Consider the following 26,492-nt stretch of genomic DNA (forward strand, 5'->3'; position numbering starts at 1 on the left):
AAGGAGATCCAACCAGTCCACTCTAAAGGAGATCAGTCCTGGGTGTTCTTTGGAAGGAATGATGCTAAAGCTGAAACTCCAGTACTTTGGCCACCTCTTACGAAGAGTTGACTCAATGAAAAAGACGCTGATGCTGGCGGGATTGGGGGCAGGAGAAGGGGATGACAGAGGATGAGATGGCTGGATGGCACCACTGACTCGACAGACGTGAGTTTGATTGAACTCCGGAGTTGGTGATGGACAGGGAGGCCTGGCGTCCTATAGTTCATGGGGCCGCAAAGAGCTGGACATGACTGAGTGACTGAACTGAACTGAAAAGACAAAACCTGGTCCCCTGGAGAAGGAAATGGCAACCCACACCATTATTCTTGCCTGAAAAACCACATGGACAGTGTGAAAAGGCAAAAAGATATGACACCAGGAGATGAGCCCCCCAAGTTGGAAGGTATCCAATATGGTACTGGGGAAGAGCAGAGGGCAATTACTAATAACTCCAGAAAGAATGAAGCAATTGGGTGAAAGCAGAAATGATACTCAGTTGTGGATATATCTGGTGGTCAAAGTAATATCTGATGCGGTACGCATTACTGCACAGGAACCTGAAAGGTTAGGTCCATGGATCAAGGTAAATTGGACATGGTCAAGCAGAAGATGACAAGATTAAACATTGATATCTTTAGGAATCAGTGAATTAAAATGGATGGGAATGGACAAATTTAATTCAGATGACCATTAAATCTACTGCTGTGGGCAAGAATTCCTTAGAAGAAATGGAGTAGCCCTCAAAGCACACACCTTTCTCCAGCAACACAAGAGATGACTCTATACGCGGACATCACCAGATAGTCAATACTGAAATCAGACTATGTTCTTTGCAGTGATAGATGAAAAAGCTCTATACAGTCAGTAAAAACAAAACCTGTAGCTGACTGTGGCTCAGATCATGAGCTCCTTATTGCAAAATTCAGGCTTAAATTGAAGAAAGTAGGGAAAACCACTAGGCCATTCAGGTATGACCTAAATCAAATACCTTATGATTGTACAGTGGAGGTGACTAATAGATTCAAGGAATTAGATCTGGTAGACAGAGTTCCTGAAGAACTATTCATGCAGGTTCATAACATTGTACAGGAGGCAGTGACCAAAGCTGTCCCAAAGAAAAAGATGCAAGAAGGCAAAGTGATTGCCTGAGGAGGCTTTACAAATAGCTAAGGGGATAAGAGAAGTGAAAGGCAAGGGAGAAAGAGATATACCCAGCTGAATGCAGAGTTCAGAGAATAGTAAGGAGAGATAAGAAGACCATCTTAAATGAACAATGCAAAGAATACAAGAAAACAATACAATGGAAAGGACCATAGATCTTTTCAAGAAAATACTTGTTGGAGACATCAAGGGAACATTTTATGTAAGCATGGACATGATAAAGGACAGAAACAGTAAAGACCTAAGAGAAGCAGAAGAGATTAAGAAAAGGTGATAAGAATACACAGAAGAACTGTGTAAGAAATGTGTTAATGATTCAGAAAGCCATGATGGTGCAGTCACTCACCTATAACTGGACAACCTGGAGTGTGAAGTGAAGTGGACCTTAGGACATATCAACACAAACAAAGCTAGTGGAGATGATGGAATTCCAGCTGAACTATTTAAAATCCTGAAAGATGATGCTGTGAAAGTGCTGCACTCAATATGCCAGCCAATTTGGAAAACTCAGCAGTGGCCACAGGACTGGAAAACGTCAGTTTTCATTCTAATCCCAAAGAAAGGCAATGCCAAAGAATGCTCAAACTAACGCACAATTGCACGCATCTCACACGCTAGTATTTTCTTGGGCTCCAGAATCACTACAGATGGTGAGTGCAGCCATGAAATTAAAAAGACGCTTGCTCCTTGGAATGAAAACTATTACAAACCTAGACAGCATATTAAAAAGCAGAGACATTACTTTGCCAACAAAGGTTTGTATGGTCAAAGCTACGGTTCTTCCAGTAGTCAAGTATGGATGTGAGAGTTATACTATAAAGAATCTCAGTACCTGAAGAACTGATGCTTTTGAACTGTACTGTTGGAGAAGTCCCTTGGACTGCAAAGAGATCAAACCAGTCCATCCTAAAGGAAATCAACCCTGAATATTCATTGGCAGCACTGTTGATAAAGCTGAAGCTCCAATACCTCGGCCACCTGGTACAAAGAGATGACTGACTGGAAAAGACCTTGAGAATATAGTACTGTTCAACAACAGTCATTTTGTTTCTCATTTTCTTCAGATTTTTCACAATGTATATATACATGATCCAGACACATTCATTTAAAAAGACACCTTTTGCTGTTCGCCTGTAAGAAAGGACAGATCCTGAAAATAACCAAGAAATAACACAGGCGTCCATAATCCTAGAAACATACTAAGCCACTTAATTTACATGGGAAAACTGGAGATGAAAATGAGTAAGGGAGGCTACACCAGCTATTAAACCAGTGAGAGAAAATTTTTCATTTTAGTTCTTCATGAACATTATGAGTAAAATCAATTTATTTCCGTGGCAGAATTCTACCTATTTGAATGATCCTACTATCCTTGAATAATATTTAATTCACTTATTCAAGATGCCCTTTCTCCATCATAATTAATGTTGTAAGACAATGAAATCCTTTGTATGCAAACCAACATTGATTCCATAATATTTAAAACAAGAACACAAAAGCAAAAACGCACAACAATATAAATTAAATATATTCAAATTGAATGAACCAGGTATGAGGCAATGGGCTTCAACTGTGTTTATTTTGGTTTTTCAATTTACTTATTTCTACAGGAAGAGTTTCCACCAATATTCAACCAAATGTTCACTGTGCAGACTTGTACACCTTCAAACGAAGCCAAGTGCGATCTTAAAATCCTAGTCAGGCAACTTCTCGTGTTCTTATCCCTAAAAGAACTAAAGATATACATATACACAAAAATCTCCATATAAATATTTATAGCAAGATTATTCAAAACAGCCAAAGAGCAGAAATAAGTTAGTAGAATGCCATAAATTGATGAATGAATAAGCAAGCAAAATGTGATCTATAAATGGGGTATTACTCACCCATAAATAGAAATGGAGTTCCAATCCATGCTATAATATGGCTGAACTTTGAAAAATCGAGCAAAGTGAAGGAACTGTGAGTAAAAACACGTTCTATTATAAATGGTTCAAATGCAGATACAGATAAAACCCACTGGTATCAAAGTATTCATGCTCTTATTCTACACTTTCATACTTCCTGAGCACGTACACCTGAAACCATGTGCTTCAAGATATTCTCCCCTACGTATTCTTTTATACTATCATTTTGACCAAACTTCAGACTTAAAAGTCTTATAGTTGTAAATCAACTATACTTCAATAAAATAAATATTTTAAAAAATATTTTAAAATGTATTGTTTCCCTCAAATTTTCTCAAGTTTTAGCATCTTTTGATTTTCTTGGTTGAAACAAGTATTGTGATTATTGCCAAATGTTAAGTTTTTATATCCTGTCATTCTTATATGTTTATCCCAACTTTCTGTATTTTACTTTTGACCCTATTAATTCATTCCCTCATTCACATATTAGTTTAGTAATATTATAAACACTTCACCATCATTAGTTTTATTATCCTTAAAGAGATTTACCATATTCAAACACCCCCAAATTGCATCCGTCAAAACCAGAGGCTGAGCAGCTCTGTGTCCAGCAGTCCGCCATGACAGATGCAGCCTTACTTAACTATGACTGATTTTTCCTTCAGTATTCTCTGTTCCAGGGCCCCAGCTATGAATATCTTATACAGGCTCATTTCCCCTCAAGCTACCAGAAAATAAGATGGCAAACTTTGGAATAGCGTAACACACATTTCTTGCTATAAACTATCCAATTTTTAAAATGTACTTTAGCCACTGCTATGGCAAAGTCAGGCAAAACTTTCTGTTGCAACTCACTCTGCTTATCATTCTGGCCAACATTTTAGCTACTAGCTCAGAATTACTAATGAACAGTATTTGTAAGACACAAGGTACTGTCTTTAGAAAAGTGGTTAGAATGAATACAGACAACTGGAGAAAAGTGAATTGATTATGGAACACATATTCATATGAAGTAGATAGTTTATCATCTACACCATATGGTCATAAAGTACAATTTGAAAAATATTTCATTAGAACATTATGACACTTGAATCTATAGCAGTTAGGGATTGTACCTTCAACTCCAAGATCCTCATTGGTCCTTTCCCTGCTATTTATAGTATTTCTTTTGGTGTTACCTGTCATCAATTCTGCGTTAAAGTTGAGTTTTTCCATTTAGTGATACTCTTCTTATTGGCCATTTCTTTTTGGACTTTGATTTGTGCCCCCATGACATCCCAGTCTCTATGAAATAGCTTCCCAAGGAACACTGCCTCATCTCCTAAGCACTGGCACCCCATATTGCAACAAGTCATTCTACAATTTGTAAATTTATACCACAGAATTTCCAACAAACCAATGTCCTATTCGTCTTTTTCTCCTGTTCCTGCAGTATCTCAACACTTATACTTTTAAGTTTAAAGAACTAAACTTCAGAATTCACATGGCTCTGACCTTAACAACACAGAGAAAATAAAGATGACCTCAAAAATGTGTATCTTTCCCCCCAAACAAGAGGAGATGTAGCAAAATATAAGTATTATTTTCACTTTCCAAAGGCTGTGACACTGATTGTGTTTTTCTTAAGTTGTGAATAACAGAATTAATTGCACAATCAAATTTAGTTTCTAACGAGCCTCTATCTTATCTTAAAAAAAGGAATGAATATCCTATACTGTATGGTTATTATTAGTATTAAATGAAATAATCCATGAAAAAGTGTTTATTTCAGCATATGGTACACATACTAAGAATTCAATAAATGCTATATATAATTGAAATATATAAATTTGAGACTACACATCACACACATGCATACACAATAGTAAAATAATGATTCAAACTCACCATCAACAGTTTTTGAACAGTCTTCCTATAAAATAAGTTTATTGACCATATCTAAACAAGAACATACATATTTCATTTTATGTGAATAAAATACAATATTAATGTTTCAAACATAGTTGATACTCAGGAACTAATGGCCAAACTTTTGAAAAACCTAGATTTTAAAGTCAATTAATTTCAATATATTAAATACAATTAAATTGGATAAGTGCATTATTAATTTCCCTAGCATTATTATTTGATAAACAGATTACTTATAATTTTACAAGTATAATTAAGGCTGTAATAAGTACCCTTGAGTTTACATACACATTTGAACACTCCCTATTATGTCCTATAGGTAAATTTCTAAATATAAAATTGTTTGTCAAAATGTGCTAATTCCCATCTAAGACATATTTTTCAGTCTTTTGGACAGACTAACACACAAAGAATTCCAAATTCTCCATACTTTGCTTATAAATGTACCATTAATCTAATAGGTGAAAAAATTTCTGATTTATTTGTGTGTTTGTGACCATGTTTAAAGACACACACAAATAATAATTTCATTATATATTTATAACAATTGATAATTATTTAGTATGTAGTTATTTCATTACCAGGTTGATATGGTTGAGTATTATTTTTTTTTAGGTAAGAAGTAGATTTATCCAGAAACAAACACAGTCCACAGAGTGTGGGCCATTGCAGAGGGCTTGTGTGGCAGCCTGGTTGAGTATGTTTTTATGTGTTCTTGGCCATTCACGGTACTTTCCTTCTCTGATTTGTTCATTTATATGTATTCCTATTTTTGTACTGGAATACTTGTCTTTTTCTAATTGATTTGGGTGAGCCTTTAATAGAATATTAACACTAACCTGGTAATATAAGTTTCAACTAAACATAAAGGTACATATTCAAATGACTGAAGAAAAAGTAATAACCCAAATTTAAACTAGCAGGTTTTAGATATTCCTTCTTTCCTGTAAACCCTCCAATGTAGACAACATGGAGAAAATTTGGAAAACAGTTTAATTGGATTAAAGATTGTGTTCATTAGTTATTTATACTGTTGATTCTTTCACATTTTTATAAACTAGATTATATGATAGCTTTGGAACATACAAATCCTATTATGAGATGTTGAAACAATTATAAAAACTGCTCAGGTGAAATCAAAATGGACTGAAGTCAAAGCCTAAGGAGACCGGATACCACCAAGGAATTGAGAGACAATATTTTGACCTGAAATGTACTTAAGAGGAAAAGAATGCAGGTACGATTTTGGTCACAATCCTTGGGAACTTGTGGGAAAAATATGCTAAATTTAAAATATAATTTATTGGTTGTAACTGGAAAGGGGTTCATATCACTCCAGTAACTTACATTGGTTTTACATTACTTAGGTTATGATGGCATATAGTATTCACTTAGAGCACTCTCCTGTGAATGAGATTTAGCAGAATTATTAATAATAATTTTCATGAAAGTAAAATGGAAAAATAATTTTCAGATACATTTACCATGTACTGGGGTTAATCTGATTATTTTCCAGGTTCTGGTTTAGCCAATGCTTTAGTTCAGGATGTGGTACTGAAGCACAAAGCCTGCTGTTGTAAACAAGGTTTTACCGAAACACAGCCACACTCATTCAACTACATACTGTGTTTGCCTGCTTTTACACTGCAAGAGCAGAACAGATCAGCTGCAACAGAGATCACACATTCTACAAAACTGAAATTGCTTGTTATTTCACCCTTTACAGAAAAGGCTTACCAATCCATGGTCTACTTTAATGTACATTGAGGTAGTAACTTCATATAATTAAAACTTAGTTTTAAGACACTGGAGCATAAGTGGACTGAGAAGGCAGTTACCATATTTAGACTAAATTTTCTCATGAAAGCTGGCACAGAATGGAGGCAGCTCTACTCTGATTTTCCAAATTTGAACGTAGTAATAAGTCAAGAGTTCCTGCTAGATGAGTCCCTGAATTTAATGGCCCTTTGTCCTCATGCTCTCTTGTTTTCTCCTTATACATCATCACCTCAGAGACCACTGTCATCACTGTCCTTTCACATGGGAGGTAAAGCCCTTGTTTTTCCATTGCCATGCTCTTCTTCCTATTATATTTAATAGCAGGATGGATGGATAGATGACACACAAAAGAAAAATGATCAGTAATGGAATCTGAATGATAACTTATGTATTAATAAGCTAGACAGATGATAGAGACACACAGATAAATTATGGAAGATAAAGTGATAGAGGATAGATCTATGGATAGATGACAGATTTGATAGAGTAAAATGCGGTAGAACTTGAGAATCACTAATAAAAGACATTACAACACTAAAGTGTTTCTCAAAACTGAGCATTTCTGTTTCAAGAGAAATTTATTTATCTTCCATGTCCATGGAATATTATTTCTAAATTTCTCATAAGATCAAGGATGGTAGTATGTTTTAAAAACAATGCAAAAACTACAACAGTTTCCTCTCTCCTGTATGATTATCATGGGAGTTGACATGAGACAATTATGTAAAAGTGAAAAAATATGCCATTCAAATCAAACACATATATTTGGAAGGTTAATTTCATATTCCCTAAATTCAGAGGTTGTAAGGTATATTTCCCATTTATCTTCAATTAAGAAATGTTATTTCAAGAGAATCACACAGAATCAATTCTGTGTTAAGAGAACTCATATCAAATATTTATAACGCAACAAAATTCACGAAATATTCCATACCTCTATGTCTTGACCAGTGGTAATATTATGAATTAATTAAAATATTCCAATCTTTTTACTTCTGCTTTTCTCTCTAACAAAGTCATTCATTTACTCTCTAACTTAATTTATTGTAAATATCATGAAAGCAAACTTAGCCATTAAAAATATAGAATAATTATTTTCTGTATGACTTTCTGGGTAAGAAAACAATATAAATAAAACAAACCCCTGTCAAAAGAAGCTCATTTATTCAAAATTGTCAAAGGACACAGAGAAAAACACATAAAACAAACTGTTTAGTTAAGAACTCTTCATAAGTACCCTTTGAAAAGTAACAATCACATCCTGCTTTGCTAGCCTGAACTTTTGCTTCAACTACTTTCTATACTAACTACTCCCAAACGTTTTTTATTTCAATGAAGCCCAGAAAACTATGGAATATATCTTTAACATACTGGGGGGGGGGAGTAAAATCATAATTCTATATTAAGTAACTATATTCCTCAATAAAAAGGACTAAAAAGGAGACAGTGTCAGATAAAAGAAAACTAAGAAAAATTATCACTAGTACTGGTACTAAATAAAGTTCTTTGGGAAGATAAATAATGATAACTGAAGTAGACATGGATCTTCAGAACAGAATGAAAAGGATTAAAACTGGTTAATATATAGGTAATTATGAAATATTTTCCCTTTTAAATTCTTAAAAATAAATGTATCTATTTAAAACAATTATTCCATTGTCTATATCACTTGTAGTATATATGGCAACCCTAGCATACAAGGGGTAAAGACTAGGTAAATAGATATGTATATTTCCAAGATTCTTCTTTTTATGGGAAATGATTTAATAGTCTTAAAAGGTTAAAACAAATATATATAGTATTCCCTAGAAAACCACTAAAAAAAAAAGTATAGCTAAAAAGGAATTCTGAAAAAAAAATTAAAAGGAAGGCAGAGAAGAGAAAGAAGAATAGAAAGCAGAAGATAGACACTGACAGGGAGTACACACTTAACAAAGAAACAATAAAAGAGGTGGACTTTTTTCCACTTTTTCAATAAATATATTAAATGAACGTTGAATAAACACTCCATCAATGGTTAAAACATACTAAACAACTATACACCATCTAATGACAATATTTTATACATAAAGTTATAGGTTGAAAGATAAAAAGATAACACCATCCTAACAGAAAGCAAAAGAGAGCTATAGCAGTTATATTAATTTTCAATAATGTACCAAAGATAGGGACATTTCAAAATATAAGAGGGTCAATTTATAAAGAAGACATAATAATCACAGAAGTCTGTATGACTAATAAAGTTATAATTTACCTGAAATGAAACTGACAGAAATAAAGGGGACTAACAGACAAATCTAATCACAATTGATGACTTTAAACTCTACCTTTTCAGTAATTTACAGAATAAAGCACAATATCAATCATAGATATGAACAATACTATCAACCACTTAAACCCAATGGATATTTATAAAACACTACAGTCAACAACTTCAGAATAAATGCACTTTTTAAAAGTGTCTGTGGCATATTCACCAAGATAAACCATGTATCAGGCCAAAGATATTTAAAATAACTCAAATGATATAGAATATATTCATTGATCATAATGAAAATCAGAAATCCATACAATAAAATATCTTTGAAGAATAAAAGGAGTCATCACTGCAGATGGTGATGGCAGCCATGAAATTAAAAGATGCCTGCTCCTTGGAAGAAAAGCTATGACCAACCTAGACAGCATATTAAAAAGCAGAGACGTTACTTTGCCAACAAAGGTCCGTTAGTCAAAGCTATGGTTTTTCCAGTAGTCACGTATACATGTGAGAAGTGGACTATAATGAAAGCGGAGAACCAAAGAACTGATGCTTTTCAACTGCGGTGTTGGAGAAGACTCTTGAGAATCCCTTGGACTGCAAGGAGATCAAACCAGTCCATCCTAAAGGAAATCAGTCCTGAATGTTCATTGGAAGGACTAATGCCAAAGCTGAAACTCCTATACTTTGGCCACTTGATGCAAAGGACTGATTCATTGGAAAAGAACCTGATGCAGGAAAAGATTGAAGGCAGGAGAAGGCAATAACGAGGATGAGATGGTTGGATGACATCACTGATTCAATGGACATGAGTTTGAGCAAGCTCTGGGAATTGGTGATGGACAGGGAAGACTGGTGTGCTGCAGTCCACGGGGTTTCAAAGAGTTGAACATGACTGAGTGACTAAACTGCTTATCCAAGGCTAAATTATTAAGTACTTCACATTTCAAAAACAATATTAAAGCAAAGGTAAAAATTTTGACTGAAAAGATCCAAAACTTTAGAAATTCAGAAATAACAAGATGGTGACAAAGGAGGTGCCAGAGCTCCCCTCCTCATACAGACACACAAAATGTACAGCTATACACAGAACAATTTATTCTGAAAGAGACTCAAAAACTTTCAGAAAGTAGGACAAATGAGAAAATACATCAAAACAGGTAGGGAAGTCTTTCCTTCCACATTCTTGGCATCAACCCCACCCTCAGCATAGTGCCCTACCATCAGGAAAGACGTCCCAACTTCTAGCTTCTCCCTGAAAACCAAAGGGCTGATCTACCAACAGTGGTGTTGGAGAAGGCTATTTAGAGTCCCTTGGACTGCAAGGAGATCCAACCAGTCCATCCGAAAGGAAATTAGTCTTGTGAGTTAAGACTCACAGGAGGGACGGATTCACAAAATCCCTTGCTCTAAAAACCATTGGAGCTTGTGTAAATGAGACAAAACAGTATAGCAAACAAAGAAACAGTTCTTAACAAGTATGCAAGCACTCACCAAGACTATCATCCCAGCTATCAGCACAGAGGGAACAAACAAAATTGCACATTTCAGTTTTCCCCTCTAAGAGTATCTGCTTGCTTTAAAGAGTGTGCTGCCATTTCCTTCTCCAGGGGATCTTGCCTGGAAAATCCCATGGACAAAAGAGCCTGGTAGGCTGCAGTACATGGGGTCACAAAGAGTCAGGCATGACTGAGTGACTAACACTAACATTTACTTTAAAAGCTGCTGCCTGAAGGTTGGTCTTCTAACTTAGCAGGTACTAGGGGCTGGCTGTGATCCTCTCAGAGAATGTGGAAGTGGACACCACTCCTCCCCACTCGACAGGGCTCTAAGTTCCTAGTATCTCCCTGGAAGGACCTTTTACCCATGTCTATACCCAAGATTTTGTAGGTTCTACTCAAGAAATAGGTCTCAAGACAATCAGTCATATAGCTAAAGGGTGTTCCATTCACAAATTCCACAGACTGTAGAAAACAAAGGGGCAATTCCTAGCTGGCTTTCCCTTAGGCTCAGTGCAAAAGCAGTAAGCAAAGTCACTCATCTCCCAACCTTTCCCTGAAAGGGTTTTATCTGCACACTGTTAAAGATAGAAAGATACACTGCATTCTTGGATTAGAAGAATTAACGTCGTTAAAATGACCACAGTACTCAAGGCAATCTGCAGATATAATGCAATTCCTATCTAAATATCAATGGGATTTTTTTGGTAGAACTACAACAAATAATTTTAAAATTTATATTAAGAAAAAAAACAACAACAAACAAACCCAAATAGTCAACAACATGGTGGTGGTGGTGTAGTTGCTCAGTCGTGTCTGACTCTTTGTGATCCCATGGACTGCAGCCCTTCAGGCTCCTCTGCCCATGAGGTTCTCCAGGCAAGAATATTGGAGTGGGGCACAGAAACAACATAGAGAGCCAAGAAAAATGAGGAGATACAGGAAAACATCTGAAATAAAAGAACAACAGAAACTAGAAAGAGATCTTACTAACAATGAAGGTAAGTGATTTTCCTGAGAGAGAGTTCAAAGTAACGATCATAAAGATGCTTACCAAAAACAAGAGAGAAATGTATGAACAAAATAAGAATTTTAACTAACACACAGGAAAATTTTTACAGGTACTACACAGAAATCACAGAGCCAAAGAATACAACCAAACTAAAAAATGCAATAGGAGAGTTCAACAGCAGACTGGATCAAGTGAAAGGAAGAATCACGAAAACTTAAAAGACAGTGAAGTGGAATTCATCCACTCAGATAAGTCAAAAGAAAGAATTAAAAAGTGAAAATAGCATTAAGGACTTACGGGATACTAGCAAACTATATGCGTTATAGATGTCTCAGGTGACACTAGTGGTAAAGAACCTGCCCACTGCAGGCTCAATCCTTGGGTCAGGAAGATCCCCTGGAGAAGGAAATGGCAACCTACTCCAGTATTCTTGCCCGGAGAATCCCATGGAAAAAGGAACCTGAGGGTCTATGGTTCACAGGATCACAAAGAGTCAGACATGACTGAAGTGACTTGGCATGCACAGAGGTCCCAGAAGAATATCGAAAGGAGAACAAGTGCTATTCAAAGAAATAATGGCTGAAAACTTCCCTAATCTAGGGAAAAAAGACACATCCAGATTCAGGAATCCCAGAAAATAACTTCCACCCCCAAAAAGGAAGAAAAAATGAGAATTCAAAGAGATCACACCAAGACACATAATGAAATTGTCAAATGCTAAAGATTAGGTGAGAATCTCAAAAGCTACATGAGAAAACAAGTTATGTACAAGAGAAACCCCTTATCACTATCAAGAAACATTTCTGCAAAAAACTTGAAAGGCAGAAGGGTAGGGGGTGATACATTCCAATTGAGGAAAGGAAAAAACCACCAATAATACTCTATTCAGCAAATTACTTCCTCAGAATTAAATGGGAAATAAAGAGTTTTCCAGGCAAACAAAAGCTAAATGAGTTCATCGCTACTAAATCAATCTTATATGAAATGTTAATGGGTGTTCTTCAAGCTGTAATGAAAGAATGTTAATTAGAAGGAAGACATACAAAAGTTTATAAAGCTCACCAGTAAAGATAAACATTCAGTTAAAATCAGATTACTCTTTTGTTGCAATGGTAATGGGTAAATCACTTTTAACTCTAGAATAAAGGTTAAAGAACAGAACTTTAAAGTAACTATAATAAAATAATTTGTTATTGGATTCACAATGTAAAAAGATGCAAACTGTGACATCAAAAACGTAACATGAAGGGGTAGGCATTTGAAGATATTATCAACTTACACTATTGTACATAAAAGATATTTTATATAAACTTCATGGTTACAACAAAAGACTATACTAAATACACAAAAAGATAGAGAGAAAGGAATCAAAGAATACTGTACTACAAAAAATTATCAAATCACAAAGAAACAGACCAAGACAGTGGGAAAGGAACAAAGGAACTACAAAACAGCCAGAAAACAATTAACAAAAATGGCAATAATAAGTCCAAACTTATGAACAATTATTTTCAATGTAAATAGATAAATTTTCCAATCAAAAGCTAGGGGAGGGGACATTCCTGGCAGTCCACGGTTAAGACTCTATGCTTCCAATGTACGGGACACAGGCACAATCCCTGGTTGGGGAACTAAGATCCCACATGCCTCGAGGCGTGGCCAAAAAAAAAAAAAGACCTAGGTGTTATTGGGGTCTGTCCCTCAAGTGTCTGCCATGAAAAACTGGCTAGATGGATTTAAAAAAATACCCAACTACATACTGACTACAGGAGACTCACCTAAGCTTTAAAGAACTTCCACAGAATGAAAACAAAGGGATATAAAAATATATTTCATGCAAAAAAAAAAAAACTAACAAAGAATAGCTGTACTCATATCATACAGAACAGACTTTAAGCCAAAAGCTGTAAGAAGAGAAAAATAAGGTCACTACATACAAGGTCAATGCATCAAGAGGATATAACAATTGCAAATATTTCAACCCCAACATAGGAACACCTAAATGTATGAGTACATGCTCAGTCACTCAGTTGTGTCCAACTCTTTGCAAACGCATGAACTATACCCATCAGACTCCTCTGTCCATGGATTTTCCAGGCAAAATTACTGGAGTGGGTTGCCATTTCCTCCTCAAGGGGATCGAGCTTGCATCTCCAGTGTCTCTTGCACTACAGGTGGTTTTTTTTTTTTTTTTTTTTTTTTTTTACCACTAGCACCACCTGGAAAGCATGTAAATACATAAAGCTAATACTAACAAATCTGAAAGGAAAATTACACAGCAATACAATAATAGCAATGAACTTCAATATCCCACTCTCAACAATGGATAGATCATCCAGATGGAAATAATCACTAAAAAAGAACATTAGACTTATACTAGACCTTACATATTAGGCCTTACACAAGATTGGAAAAGCAAGTTTCATTCCAATTTCAAAGAAAGGTAATACCAAAGAATGTTTAAACTACTGCACAATTTTGCTCATTTACATGCTAGCAAGGTCATGCTCAAAAATCCTTCAAGCTAGGTTTCAACAGTATGTGAACCAAGAAACTCCAGGTGTACATGCTGAATTTAGAAAAGGCAGAGGAACCAGAGATCCAATTGCCAACATCCACTGGATAATAGACAAAGCAAGCGGAGTCTAAAAACATATCTATTTATGCTTCATTAACTATGCTGAAACCTTTGACTACCTGGATCACAACAAACAGGAATACCAGATCATCTTACCTATATGCAGGTCAAGAAGCAACACTTAGAATCAAATATGGAACAATGAGACTGGTTCAAAATTGGGAAAGGGGTATGTCAAGGCTGTACACTGTCACCCTGCTTATTTAACTTATATGCAGAGAATTTCATGCAAAATGCCAGGCTGGATGAACCACAAGCTGGAAATCAAGATGATGGGGAGCAATATCAACAATCTCAGATGGGCAGATGATACCACTCTAATGGTAGAAAGTGAAGAGGAACTAAAGAGCCTCTTGATGAAGGTGAAAGAGGAGAGTGAAAAAGTTGGCTTAAAATTCAACATTCAAAATGCTAAGATAATGGCATCTGGTCCCATCACTTCATGCCAAATAGATGGGGGGAAAAGTGGAAACAGTGACAGACTTATTTTCTTGGGCTCCAAAATCACTGCAGATGGTGACTGCAGCCATGCAAGAAAAGATATGACAAACCTAGACAGCATATTAAAAAGCAGAGACATCTCTTTGCTGACAAAGGTTTGCATAGTCAAAGCTATAGTTTTTCCAGAATTCATGTATGGATATGAGAGTTGGACCGTAAGAAGGCTTGAACACTGAGAAATTGATGTTTCTGAATTATGGTGCTGGAGATGACTCTTAAGAGATCCTTGGACTGCAAGGAGATCAAATCAGTCAATTCTAAGGGAAATCAACCCTGAATATTCCTTGGAAGGACTGATGCTGAAGCTCCAATACTTTGGCTACCTGATGTGAAGAGCCAACCATCGGAAAAGACCCTGATGCTGGGAAAGACTGAAAGCAAGAGGAGAAGGGGGTGACAGAGGATGAGGTGGTTGGATGACATCAGTGACTCAATGGACATTAATTTGAGCATACTCTGGGAGATAGTGAAGGACAGGGAACCCTGGTGTGCTGCAGTTCATTGGGTCGCAAAGAGTCAGACAGGAGTTAAAAACTGAACAACACATTAGATCAGATGAACTTTCGTAGATATTTATAGAACATTCCTTTTAACAGTACTAGAAAAAACATCACAATAAACTGTGGAAAATTCTGAAAAAGATGGGAATACCAGACCACCTGATCTGCCTCTTGAGAAATCTGTATGCAGGTCAGGAAGCAACAGTTAGAACTGGACATGGAACAACAGACTGGTTCCAAATAAGAAAAGGAGTACAGCAAGGTTGTACATTGTCACCCTGCTTATTTAACTTCTATGCAGAGTACATCATGAGAAATGCTGGACTGGAAGAAACACAAGCTGGAATCAAGATTGCCGGGAGAAATATCAATAACCTCAGATATGCAGATGACACCACCCTTATGGCAGAAAGTGAAGAGGAACTCAAAAGCCTCTTGATTAAAGTGAAAAGAGGAGAGTGAAAAAGTTGGCTTAAAGCTCAGCATTCAGAAAACGAAGATCATGGCATCAGGTACCATCACTTCATGGGAAATAGATGGGGAAACAGTGGAAACAGTGTCAGACTTTACTTTTGGGGCTCCAAAATCACTGCAGATGGTGACTGCAGCCATGGAATTAAAAGACGCTTACTCCTTGGAAGGAAAGTTATGACCAACTTAGATAGCATATTCAAAAGCAGAGACATTACTTTGCCAACAAAGGTTCGTCTAGTCAAGGCTATGGTTTTTCCTGTGGTCATGTACAGATGTGAGAGTTGGACTGTGAAGAAGGCTGAGCGCCGAAGAATTGATGCTTTTGAAGTGTGGTGTTGGAGATGACTCTTGAGAGTCCCTTGGACTGCAAGGAGATCCAACCAGTCTATTCTGAAGGAGATCAGCCCTGGGATTTCTTTGGAGGGAATGATGCTAAAGCTGAAACTCCAGTAGTTTGGCCACCTGAGCTGACTCATTGGAAAAGACTCTGATGCTGGGAGGGATTGGGGGCAGGAGGAGAAGAGGACGACAGAGGATGAGATGGCTGGATGGCATCACTGACTCGATGGACGTGAGTCTGAGTGAACTCCGGGAGTTGGTGATGGACAGGGAGGCCTGGCGTGCTGCGATTCATGGGGTCGCAAAGAGTCGGACACGACTGAGCCACTGAACTGAACTGGGAATAAACATTCTTCTCAAGAATCCACAGAAAATTATCTAGGATAAATCATAAGCAAGGTCACAAAATAAGTATTAATAATTAAAAATTGAATCATTTCATGCATCTTTTCTGATCACAATGATATGAAACTACAAAACTGAAATTGAAAAATTCTTAAAATATATATTAAGTCATGTGGTGCTGAACAACTGTGAACAATTCAAAAGAGACATCAAAAAAATCATGACACAAACAAAATGGAAACATAATATACCAAAGCTTATGGAATGTAGCAAAAATAGTTATAAGAAGGACACTTATTGTGATAAACACCTACATCAAGGGAAAAAAAAGATCTCAAACAAACACTACACCTCAAGGTACAAAGGGAATGTACTTCAATATAATAAAGGCCATAAAAGACAAGTCCACAGCAAACATCATTCCTAACAGTGAAATGCTAAAAGCTTTTCTTCTAAGATCAGGAGTAACACATGGATGCCCACTGTTGAATTTTATTCATCGTGAGCCCAGAATACACACCATGTAAAGGACAGTCATGTCAGTAAATTGGGACTACTGGACAGTCACAGGTAATATACAAATATCAACTCTAGATGGATTAAAGACCTGAATATAAGATCTGAAATCATAATTCTCCTAGAAGAAAACATAGAAGGTAGATTCCTTGGCAGTAATATTTATTTGATACCAAAAGCAAATACAACAAAAGCAAAACTAAACAAAACAAGTGAGACTACATCCAACTACAAGTTTCTGCTCAACAACGAAAAAAATCAACAAAGTGAAAGGCAATCTATAAAATAATACAAAATATTTGCAAACCACATATCCAATAAGGGGTTGATATTCCAAATATACATGGAAGTCATAGAACTGAAGAGCAAAAATATAATAACAATTTTAAAATGAAGGATGTAAGTAGACATTTCTTCCAAAGACATAATAAAAATAGCCAATGAGTATATAAAAAGGTGTTCCACATCTTTAATCATGAGGAAAATGCACAATCAAAAGCACAATCATCCCACACCTATTAGGAGTTACGTCTATTATCAAAAAGACAAGAAATAACAAAAAGTGGGCAAGGATACAGAGAAAAGGGAATCCTTATATTGATACTACTTACTGGTAGGCATGTAAACTGGTATAACCAGCATGAAAAATAATATGGAGGTTCCTCAAGAAATTAAAAATGTAACTGTCATATCACCTAATAATGCCACTTTTGGGTATATAGCCAAAGGAAAAAAAATTCACATAAAATTTCACAAAATATAATCTCAAAGAGTTATCTATACTATGTTTATAGCATCATTATTCACAATAGCCAAGGTATGCAAACAACCTAAGTTGTTCAATGACATGAACGGATAAAGAAAATACAAGTATGTATGTATATATATGTGTGTATATATACACACGTATTTGATGCAATATTACTGACCCTTAAGAAAGAAGAAATTCTTGTCATATGTTACAATGTGTATGAATCTGGAGGACTAAGTGATATAAGTGATATAAGCCAGACAGAAAGCCAAATCACTCATGGTTTCATTTATATATGAAATCTGAAAAATAATAAAGTCAAACTCATAGAAACAGAATACAGTGGTTGGTGGGGACTTAGGGGTGGGAGAAATAGTGAACATTGGTAAAATGTACAAACTTCCAATTGGAACAATAAAGTCTGAGAAGTTAATGTATAACATGGTGATTATAGCAGGCAATGCCCTATTCATTGTACAATTAAAATTCATGAAGACAGTAAAATTTAAATGCTCTCTCACACACAAATATAAAAAATAAGTATGTTAGGTAATGGTGTTCTGATTAACTCAATGGGGGAATACTTTTATGTTGTATACATATATCAAATCATATTAAATATCACTTACCATTTCAATTGTCAATTACAACTCCATAAAGTTGGGAAAAACTTCAGGAATATAGATTTCTTAAACAATATCAAACAAAAGTAGTAGCAACTAGCACAACTAAGCCCTTATGATTCTACAGGCAACAGAGAGCATTTCCTGGTCCACTGACATCATTTCCCTAAATATCAATAAACCTGAAGACAGACTTATACTCCTATCAGTCCTAGTGCTGCTCCTCTGTCCTTTCTTGCTGCTGCTGCTAAGTCACTTCAGTCGTGTCTGACTCTGTGCGACCCCAGAGACAGCAGCCCATCAGGCTCCCCCGTCCCTGGGATTCTCCAGGCAAGAACACTGGAGTGGGTTGCCATTTCCTTCTCCAATGCATGAAAGTGAAAAGTCAAAGTGAAATCACTTAGTCATGTCAGACACTCAGCGACCCCATGGACTGCAGCCCACCAGGCTCCTCCGTCCATGGGAGTTTCCAGGCAAGAGTACTGGAGTTGGTTGCCACTGCCTTCTCCCTGTCCTTTCCTATTCAAATTCAAAAGGGTTAACAAAGTGGAAGTCACGGTTAACTGAAATTTATGGAACATTCACATGGAACCAACATAAGAGGGAGGATCCAGAGAGTGATCCTTTTCTAATTTCCCCTATTTGGCTATTTTTATGGGTTTTGCTATTACTTATTTTAAAATAGACTGAAAGAGTTACTATCTGTATGCCTACATCTCAAAAAAAAATCATTAAATTCTATGTTCTTTCCTTTCAACACTGTCAAACACAAGAGACTGCCAAATAACTCAAATAGCATCACGTCGATCTAAAATAACACTATCACTTCTTTACTGTTATAGTCTCTCATTTTTGTGACCTCCTTCACTCATTCCTTCATAAATGTGTTTATGTCACAAACCAATTAAACTCTTATTTTCCAACATTACAGGAGAAGACAAAGTGATAGAAAAAAATCCCTGTCAAGTAGGAGCTCATTGTATACATTTCAGGAAAAAGAGACAACATAAGACATAAAATAAATCTGAATTGGTATGTGTATTCATAAGGATACAATTACAAATTTAAGAGTAAATTGGCAAGCTAAAGCAAATAGGACTCAATACATGCAGCTATTTACATTAAGGCACACTGAACAATCCTGAGATACTTCAGATCTGAGTGCCATTCAACAGCGTTCTCATGCCCAACTTACCATTTTATCATGATCCATTCTGATACTCTCTCCAAACAGCACTTTATCCACTAAGAGAAGGGGATATGGGTAGGAATTATGAATTCACATTATAAATGTCAGTAACTATGCATCAACTAGACAATTTAATTACTATTGCTATTCCAAAGTAAATCAACAGCAATACTTTTTCTGAAGGTAATAAGGTCAGAAGAATTCTTAAACCTACTCGGAACAGCTGATTAAGTCAAAAGGAAAGTAAGAGGAGGAGGGAAATCTCCTGTTTTGGTGTCCTTTTAGAGACCAACAGTCTCTGACAACTTGGTCAGATCGCTGCTGACAGGGCATTTTCCCCATCTTCACAATCACCATAAAGGTGAATTTTCTTATTCTTTTGGACTCTGTGAACCTAACAGCAATGTGGCAAAAAGCTCACATACAATTCCCATTTTCTTTTCTTTATTATCTTTCTCAGTCTCTTATTGAAGACAAAGATTTTTCTTCCCTGCCCATCAATAGTCTGTATACATTTGTTCAGCACTCCTCAAATTTCAACACTAAACAAATGAACTGGGTCACAGAGATGAATATAACTATCATACTTGGAGAAAACACCCATAACACTTCAGGCATACAGATACAAAAGGGAAGGACTTTTTAAAGTTAGGAAGTTCAAAGACATAAATATAAAAAAAGTTCTCACTGAAATCAGCCACATAGACTGTACTGTGTAGTTCCTTCTCATGACTGAAAACCATCAATAACAGACTACATGCCACAATTTAATGTCTTAGTATTGATCTGTTCACAGTCCCTCTTCAAGATCAGCTTCTCACTTTCAAGGAAACTTTAAAACTAGAAAAGTTTATGTTACAGAGAAAATGAATACTTATAGGGATATCACATACTGCTTAAAAGAAGCAATATTACAACATATGTTGATCCTATCCAGAGGAAAAAGTCTACTATCTATACAGCTTCTTATTTGTAAGATTTGGATTGTTTTTGTTTGAGAGAACATGGTAGGAAAAAAACAGGATACCTCTTGCTACATGCTACAGAAGCAGAAAGGAAAAAAACAAAAGGCTGCATCATACTACTCCATAACAATGAATGGGGATTTATAACTCAACCTGCAATTTTCAACATAAAGTCTAATTCAGCAAATCCTTGATTCCCTAATATTAAATCTGTACTTGTGCATTCCAACTCAGCATAAGATACAATATCTATGATTTCTCATCCATCACTACCATACTCCCAAAAACATTCTCAAAGAGCTGCCTCATGTGGGGGTCTCTATAAACTCTTACTTTCCTTGCCCTTTAAGTGACTGGCTAAATCATCAAACTTTCATTCATCCAAGCACTAAAGTATTTTAAATACCACAGTTACAATTATACACCTGTTATATGGTAGACTCTATGAGATAATAAATGGAAAGCAAAATATTAATAGGAAAACATCCCTGTCAAAAGGAGCTCATTATTTCTAGTCTATTTAAGCAGACACAACAATAAAACAAAATCTAGTAACTGAAATGTTAAGAGACCTAACAAAGCATGCTTTATATTAAATGGTAGCAATTTAGATAGTTTGGGCCAAAAAATTTCAGACTCATTTCCAAACCACTAGTTAGTAATACAATAAATTTCTGGAAATATTCCAGATTCAATTGGGAAAGATCATCATCCATAGTCCTGTCTGCTCCTCGACATTAATGACGTTACTAATACTTACTATCCTCTAGAACAGGAGTACCCAACCTCTGGACTAGTACTTCCTGTCAGATTGGAATCAACATTAGATTAGAAATAAAGTGTACAATAAATGTAAAGCACTTGAAATCATCCTGAAACCGTCCCTCCAACCCTGGTCCATGGAAAAACTGTCTGCCATGAATAGGTCCCTGGTGCCAAAAATGGCTGGGGACTGCTGCTCTAGAACTATCATCTAAAATGTGGATTCAGGACACCTTAACCTTGGCCTTGTAGCTTTTCCCTTCAAAATTTTACCTTCTCTACATCCCATCTGACTTTGCTTCCTTGATTCCTAGCACCATCTTTTATTCACTTGGCCCCTCACCCATTATTCCTTTTTCCAACAGTCTTTTCTCAGTATCTCACAAAAGTCAAAATCTCTGAAACTACTGCACAGCCTTGCCTTGATGAGATATTCTTCCATGGCTAAAGGATACAGGAACAGATAGACACAAGCGGAACTGCAAGCATACAGTTGCATGAAGGTTATTACGGTAATACTGATGGCTTGTAACGAAGACAATCAGTTCTACATGTATATAATGTGGAATTCTGAAGGGATCTCAGCCTGTACAACTGACATACATCCTTACTTTATCATGATTCAAGCAACCAATTCACAAGATATCACCATGTGTCTGTACCAGACTGACACTGGAATTACAGGGCAAATTGTTGACTCAGGGGGATCCTTTGAATTGGCCTTGACAATATTAAAAGTACTATTTACCTTTCCCTTTCCATATAGCACTTTTAGTAAAAATCAGTGATCTTCTCATTTCCAAACTTAATTGTGCCTTACAGTGCCATGCAAAGCTAACTGCTATCCCCAGTATTCCTTTTACAAATTCAATCTTTGTTTCTCTTCATGGACAATACAATCTTTTGGTCTTCAATGACCCTAGCCACTGCTGACAATCTCCTTTATTGGATGGCCCTGATTAACTCAATATCTAAATGCTAGCACATACAAGGCACAGTCTTCAGGTGAATACATTCCTATTCTTACATATACTTCATGCCTAGATCTCCTCCTTCCCTGTGGCCATAAGTAACAATCTTGTATTGATTAATCCAAAGTAACATCTCAATCCCCAATTCCCCCCTAAGCCCCAGAGTACTATTTCTACCATAAAAACCAGTACCTTAATCTGTGGGATTAATATAAGGCTGGCAAAATATATCTCTTTCTTATCATGCATTCTAAGAAACCCAATATTCTCTAGAATAGTAAATGGTATTCACTCAGGTGCTAAGGCCCTGATCTTATTTCTCCTATTTGAATTCTCTTCTGATCCCACCCAGAATCATTCAATATTTTATCAACACTTTCAAAACACATCCTAAATCTCAGTAATTCTCAACACTTCCATGTCAACAAGCCTAGCACACCACCTTTCACGTGATTATTAAAATAACCATGTAATTTGCTTTCTTATTTCCATTTTTTTCACCACAGTGATCTTCATGCTATCTACCTTGCTTGAATACATAAAAATACAGAAAACTTAAGTACTGTAGAAGTCAGAATTTAAAACGTTTGAAAGACAAAAGCAGTTGGTATTAACTATTAATAAAATACAGCTACTGAACCATGCAATGACTCTTGCCTCAAGGACTATGTGAGAACATTCTATCTTGAAAAATGCTAAATGAGGCATTATGGGAAGAAATTTTTAGAGTCTATAATTCTTGAAAATAAATATTGACTTAATTATGGAAAAATTTTAAATAAAGACAACAGGATTTGTTTTATAATCCTCTATGATGAATTCCCAAGGATATCTTAAATGGCCAAATAAATGTGGAGGCAGTATCTTCAACCAATTATATAGTTTGCCTTGAAATTAACTTAGTGTCCTATGTTTGTTAAACCAAATACCCCAAGAATCACAGTCATGGAATTCTGCATAAATGATTTATCAGAGAGTAGTAAAAGTCAAGAAATATGGAGAGTTGAGAGGCTACAATCTTCTTGAACTTTTCCTAGACTAACTCATTCTGCTCCATATGGGAGGAAGAGGCTCCACTGTGACTGGAGACTCCAAGTAATTACTGGGCCTCTTTTTAATGAGGAGTCCCTGTGTGCTATGGTCACCCATGTGTTTATTCTTCTTTGTATCTTCATTCCATGTTTTCAAGCAGCTACCCTGAAAGGTACCTTTCCTCATGAAAAAGATCCAGCCATGTTGCATCCCTGCCCTCTTCTCCAAGATAAGGACATTACATTTACTTTTAAATCAGAGACTGAATTCTCTTTGGGACTACTCTTCGTGTATTAAAAAGTGTTTGGTATCACAGCTAACATCCCTGAGAATAATTAAATAGTAAAATGCTTTCCTGTTATCATTTCCTATTTAATTTTTTAAAACTTCCTTCATTCTATGAAATTTTAAGGTTTTGCTAGATTGAGACTGAATCTATGAATTTGGTAAAAAAAAAAAAAAAAAGGAAGAGGATGTGTTTTAGTCAGGCAGATTTCAAATTTTCCAAGATATTCTTGTTATAGGTTTGAAAGCCCCATATTTATATTAAAGTAATAACAAAATGTCCTTAGTCCCTGGACTGTCTTCAATTGTTTCTCCTTGTTTAGATGACAATTTTCTTTAATGGTAATTCATTTGCCTGTTTATTTTGCACATTCTTTTAGCTCACACTTCATTTGTTTACAATCAGTAATTTGGCTTCACTTCCATATTCCCCTTAAAACATAAGGACATTTACTGAGCCTCTGCTACAAGACCGTCATCAGAGACTAAGTACAAAGTTAGAAATAGAGAGCAGGGAATACTCATGTGACCATTTTAACCAATGCCTTACGTAATGATACCTCTGTAAATATACTGCATTGGTTTACAATTTATAAATCAGTGTAACATTTCCATTACTGACTTGTGCCTCAGGACCAAGAGTCAGATTTTGAAACTCATCATATTCAGGATGATTAAGAACATTTCATCAAATTCCACCAGGCCATTTTTCAAAACTCAGAATATCTTTATTCTGGCATAAAACTTGGAATTATGACTGGTAGATTGCTTATACTTCCTTGGTTACTTACAGAGAACACAGAATTTAGCAACATACAGATTTTAGCCAACATAATCACTGTAGTCATCTATACACAGTACCACAGAGGACTGGAGTTCACTTGCCATCAGGCTCAGACACCAGATTAGGTTATGGAAGCCTAACAAAGCAAACAAAAGTAGGGAGGAACAATGGGAATGTACCATCTATATGGAATATTGATCTATAGCAAATCTGAACCTGGACTCCTTAGTCAGTTCAAGAAAACAGGTGAACATCTTGAATGTAACAGAGGATCCTTTCCTAGGTCCTCAAAGGTGGAGAAATTACAGAAAGAAACATTTTAGAACTGGTGAAATCTGAATATAGACTGTATCTTAGTGTAATATATTTGTACTACTGATCAATTTCATGATTCTGAGAAACATACCAAGGTTAATTTAAAAGGATGCCCTGGATATTACAAAGTGAATGCTGAAGTATTTGGGGTTATTTAGACATATCTGGAACTTACTCATAAGGGATTCTTAATATAAGAACAATAATTGGGCAGGTAGAAAGTTAAAGAAACAGGGAAGGAGAGATGGGGATGAAGGGAGGAAAAACTAGAAAAAGAACAAAACAATGTAGAAAAAAATGTGGGTGATGTGTATATGGAGGTTCTTTATAGATCTCTGCAATTCTAAATGTAAAATTATTTCAAAAATAAATTCAGAAAAAATAAACACTGCTATAAGATATACTTAGGAAGTTTGTAAACCCCCACAAAGCGCTACATTTAGAAGAGGTCAATGGTTTCTACCTCTGACAACTCTTGTGAATAGAATTGTCACTATTTTTTTTTATTCATTGCCACTTAGTACTTACATTTAAGTTAAAAATACCATTTTCATCTATTAGACTGGCTAAAATGTTAAAGGACTGATAATATCCACCATGTACAATTTTTATGGAAATTAGCACTACCATTTCTCCATTTATGTTTGCTGTCCTAGAAAACATTTCAGAGCAAATTTACAGTATCTACTAAAACTAAAACATGCAGAATTGATGGTCCAACAATTCCACATCTAAAAATCTATCACAGAATTAGACCAATTTTTATATATAAAATTATATACATGACAGAATTATATGCAACAATAAAAACAAAGTTGACCTGCATTTCCAAATGAAGAAATGGAAAATTAATTATAATATGTACTTATACAGCCAATGGAAACTCTGCAGATAAACTCTATTGGTTTGGAAAATTTCTGCAAAATATTAAAGAAAAAATAAAGTTGTAAAACAACAAATACCGTAATGATGGCATACTTGTAAAATAAACTCAACATAAACTTAAATATAGACAAATTACTGACCTCTATACCACAAACAGTCAACTCTTATCACTCCTACAAAGTAGGAATGTAGGATGAAGGATAAATGACTACAGTCTAAGTTGTTTAATAACCCTTCATTCTTGGATGCCCAGTTTCAACACACTAGGTATTAGGCTTGTACAGTGAGAGAGGTTGGGCAATGCAGTTAGTAGTTCCCTGATAAGACAGTGCATCTGATATTCCAGAAGTAGATAAAACTTTCAGTAAACACAACAATCTATCTATATTAAGCCCACTTAGGTGAACATCAGAGTAACGTGGATTTAAAGGAAAACCTCGCGTGTTTTTTCTAGTCCAGTCGCAAAGAAGAAAATGCCAGTATAGCCAAGAAAATTATAGAACTATTTCTCTACAAGATTGCATTATCATGGCTCAAAATGTCAACACAAGGATCTGGCTCTCCTTATACAACCAGAGTTGTGATGGGATCAAGATCTTAAATTCAGGTATGGGAAAGATGACAACTATAATCAAGAATCAGATCCTGTTCTAGATGAGACCTAGTAGATTCAATAAAGAGGAAAACTGGAGAGGTCTATTGCAGATAATACAAATATTTTAACAAGATCTTGTTTGGGACCCCTCTAAAAACTGTGAGCTTCTGATTCAAATAAGGAACAAAGTATCTTATAAATGATACCAAAACTGGCACATGGGAGGCACTGTAAAAGCCTGGCTATTACCTGGGACAAGACTACGGTGTCCATAGGGTTGCATTAATTACATTTATCAGACACAAATCTCACACTTGTAAAGTAAAACATGGATAAAAAAATGCAACAATGTAAATACAACAATAAAGAAAAACACAAGATATATTCAGAGCACAGAGAAGTACAAACAACATTTCAGGCAATTAATTCTCAAAAGCATGCCAATTCTATTTCTGAG

General features: G+C 35.7%; 1 protein-coding gene across 9 annotated transcripts in view; it reads right to left on the minus strand.

Moving 5' to 3' along the window:
- LOC147349924 (uncharacterized) overlaps positions 1 to 26,492 on the minus strand; it is a 67,386-nt gene that overhangs the window by 35,050 nt on the left and 5,844 nt on the right. For 4 of the 9 annotated variants that reach the window (XM_086364966.1, XM_086364973.1, XM_086364969.1 and 1 more), the window contains exons 2-3: positions 4,998 to 5,048; positions 3,090 to 3,163 (exon numbers count right to left, since the gene is read on the minus strand). Coding sequence is in view for 5 of the 9 variants with exons in the window: in XM_086364963.1 (XP_086221089.1) it covers positions 3,090 to 3,163; positions 4,998 to 5,000 (77 nt within the window). In the remaining 4 variants the exon portion in view is untranslated. Of the gene's footprint in view, positions 1 to 3,089; positions 3,497 to 4,997; positions 5,049 to 6,365; positions 6,425 to 19,447; positions 19,498 to 26,492 lie in introns of those variants that run through there. The other 5 variants (XM_086364960.1, XM_086364961.1, XM_086364962.1 and 2 more) reach the window with 3 other exon arrangements.

The sequence above is a fragment of the Bos grunniens genome, chromosome 21 (assembly GCF_055505025.1).
Source record: "Bos grunniens cultivar Pamir isolate PY7600 chromosome 21, Bosgru_T2T1.0, whole genome shotgun sequence".
In the NCBI taxonomy this organism is placed as follows: domain Eukaryota; kingdom Metazoa; phylum Chordata; class Mammalia; order Artiodactyla; family Bovidae; genus Bos; species Bos grunniens.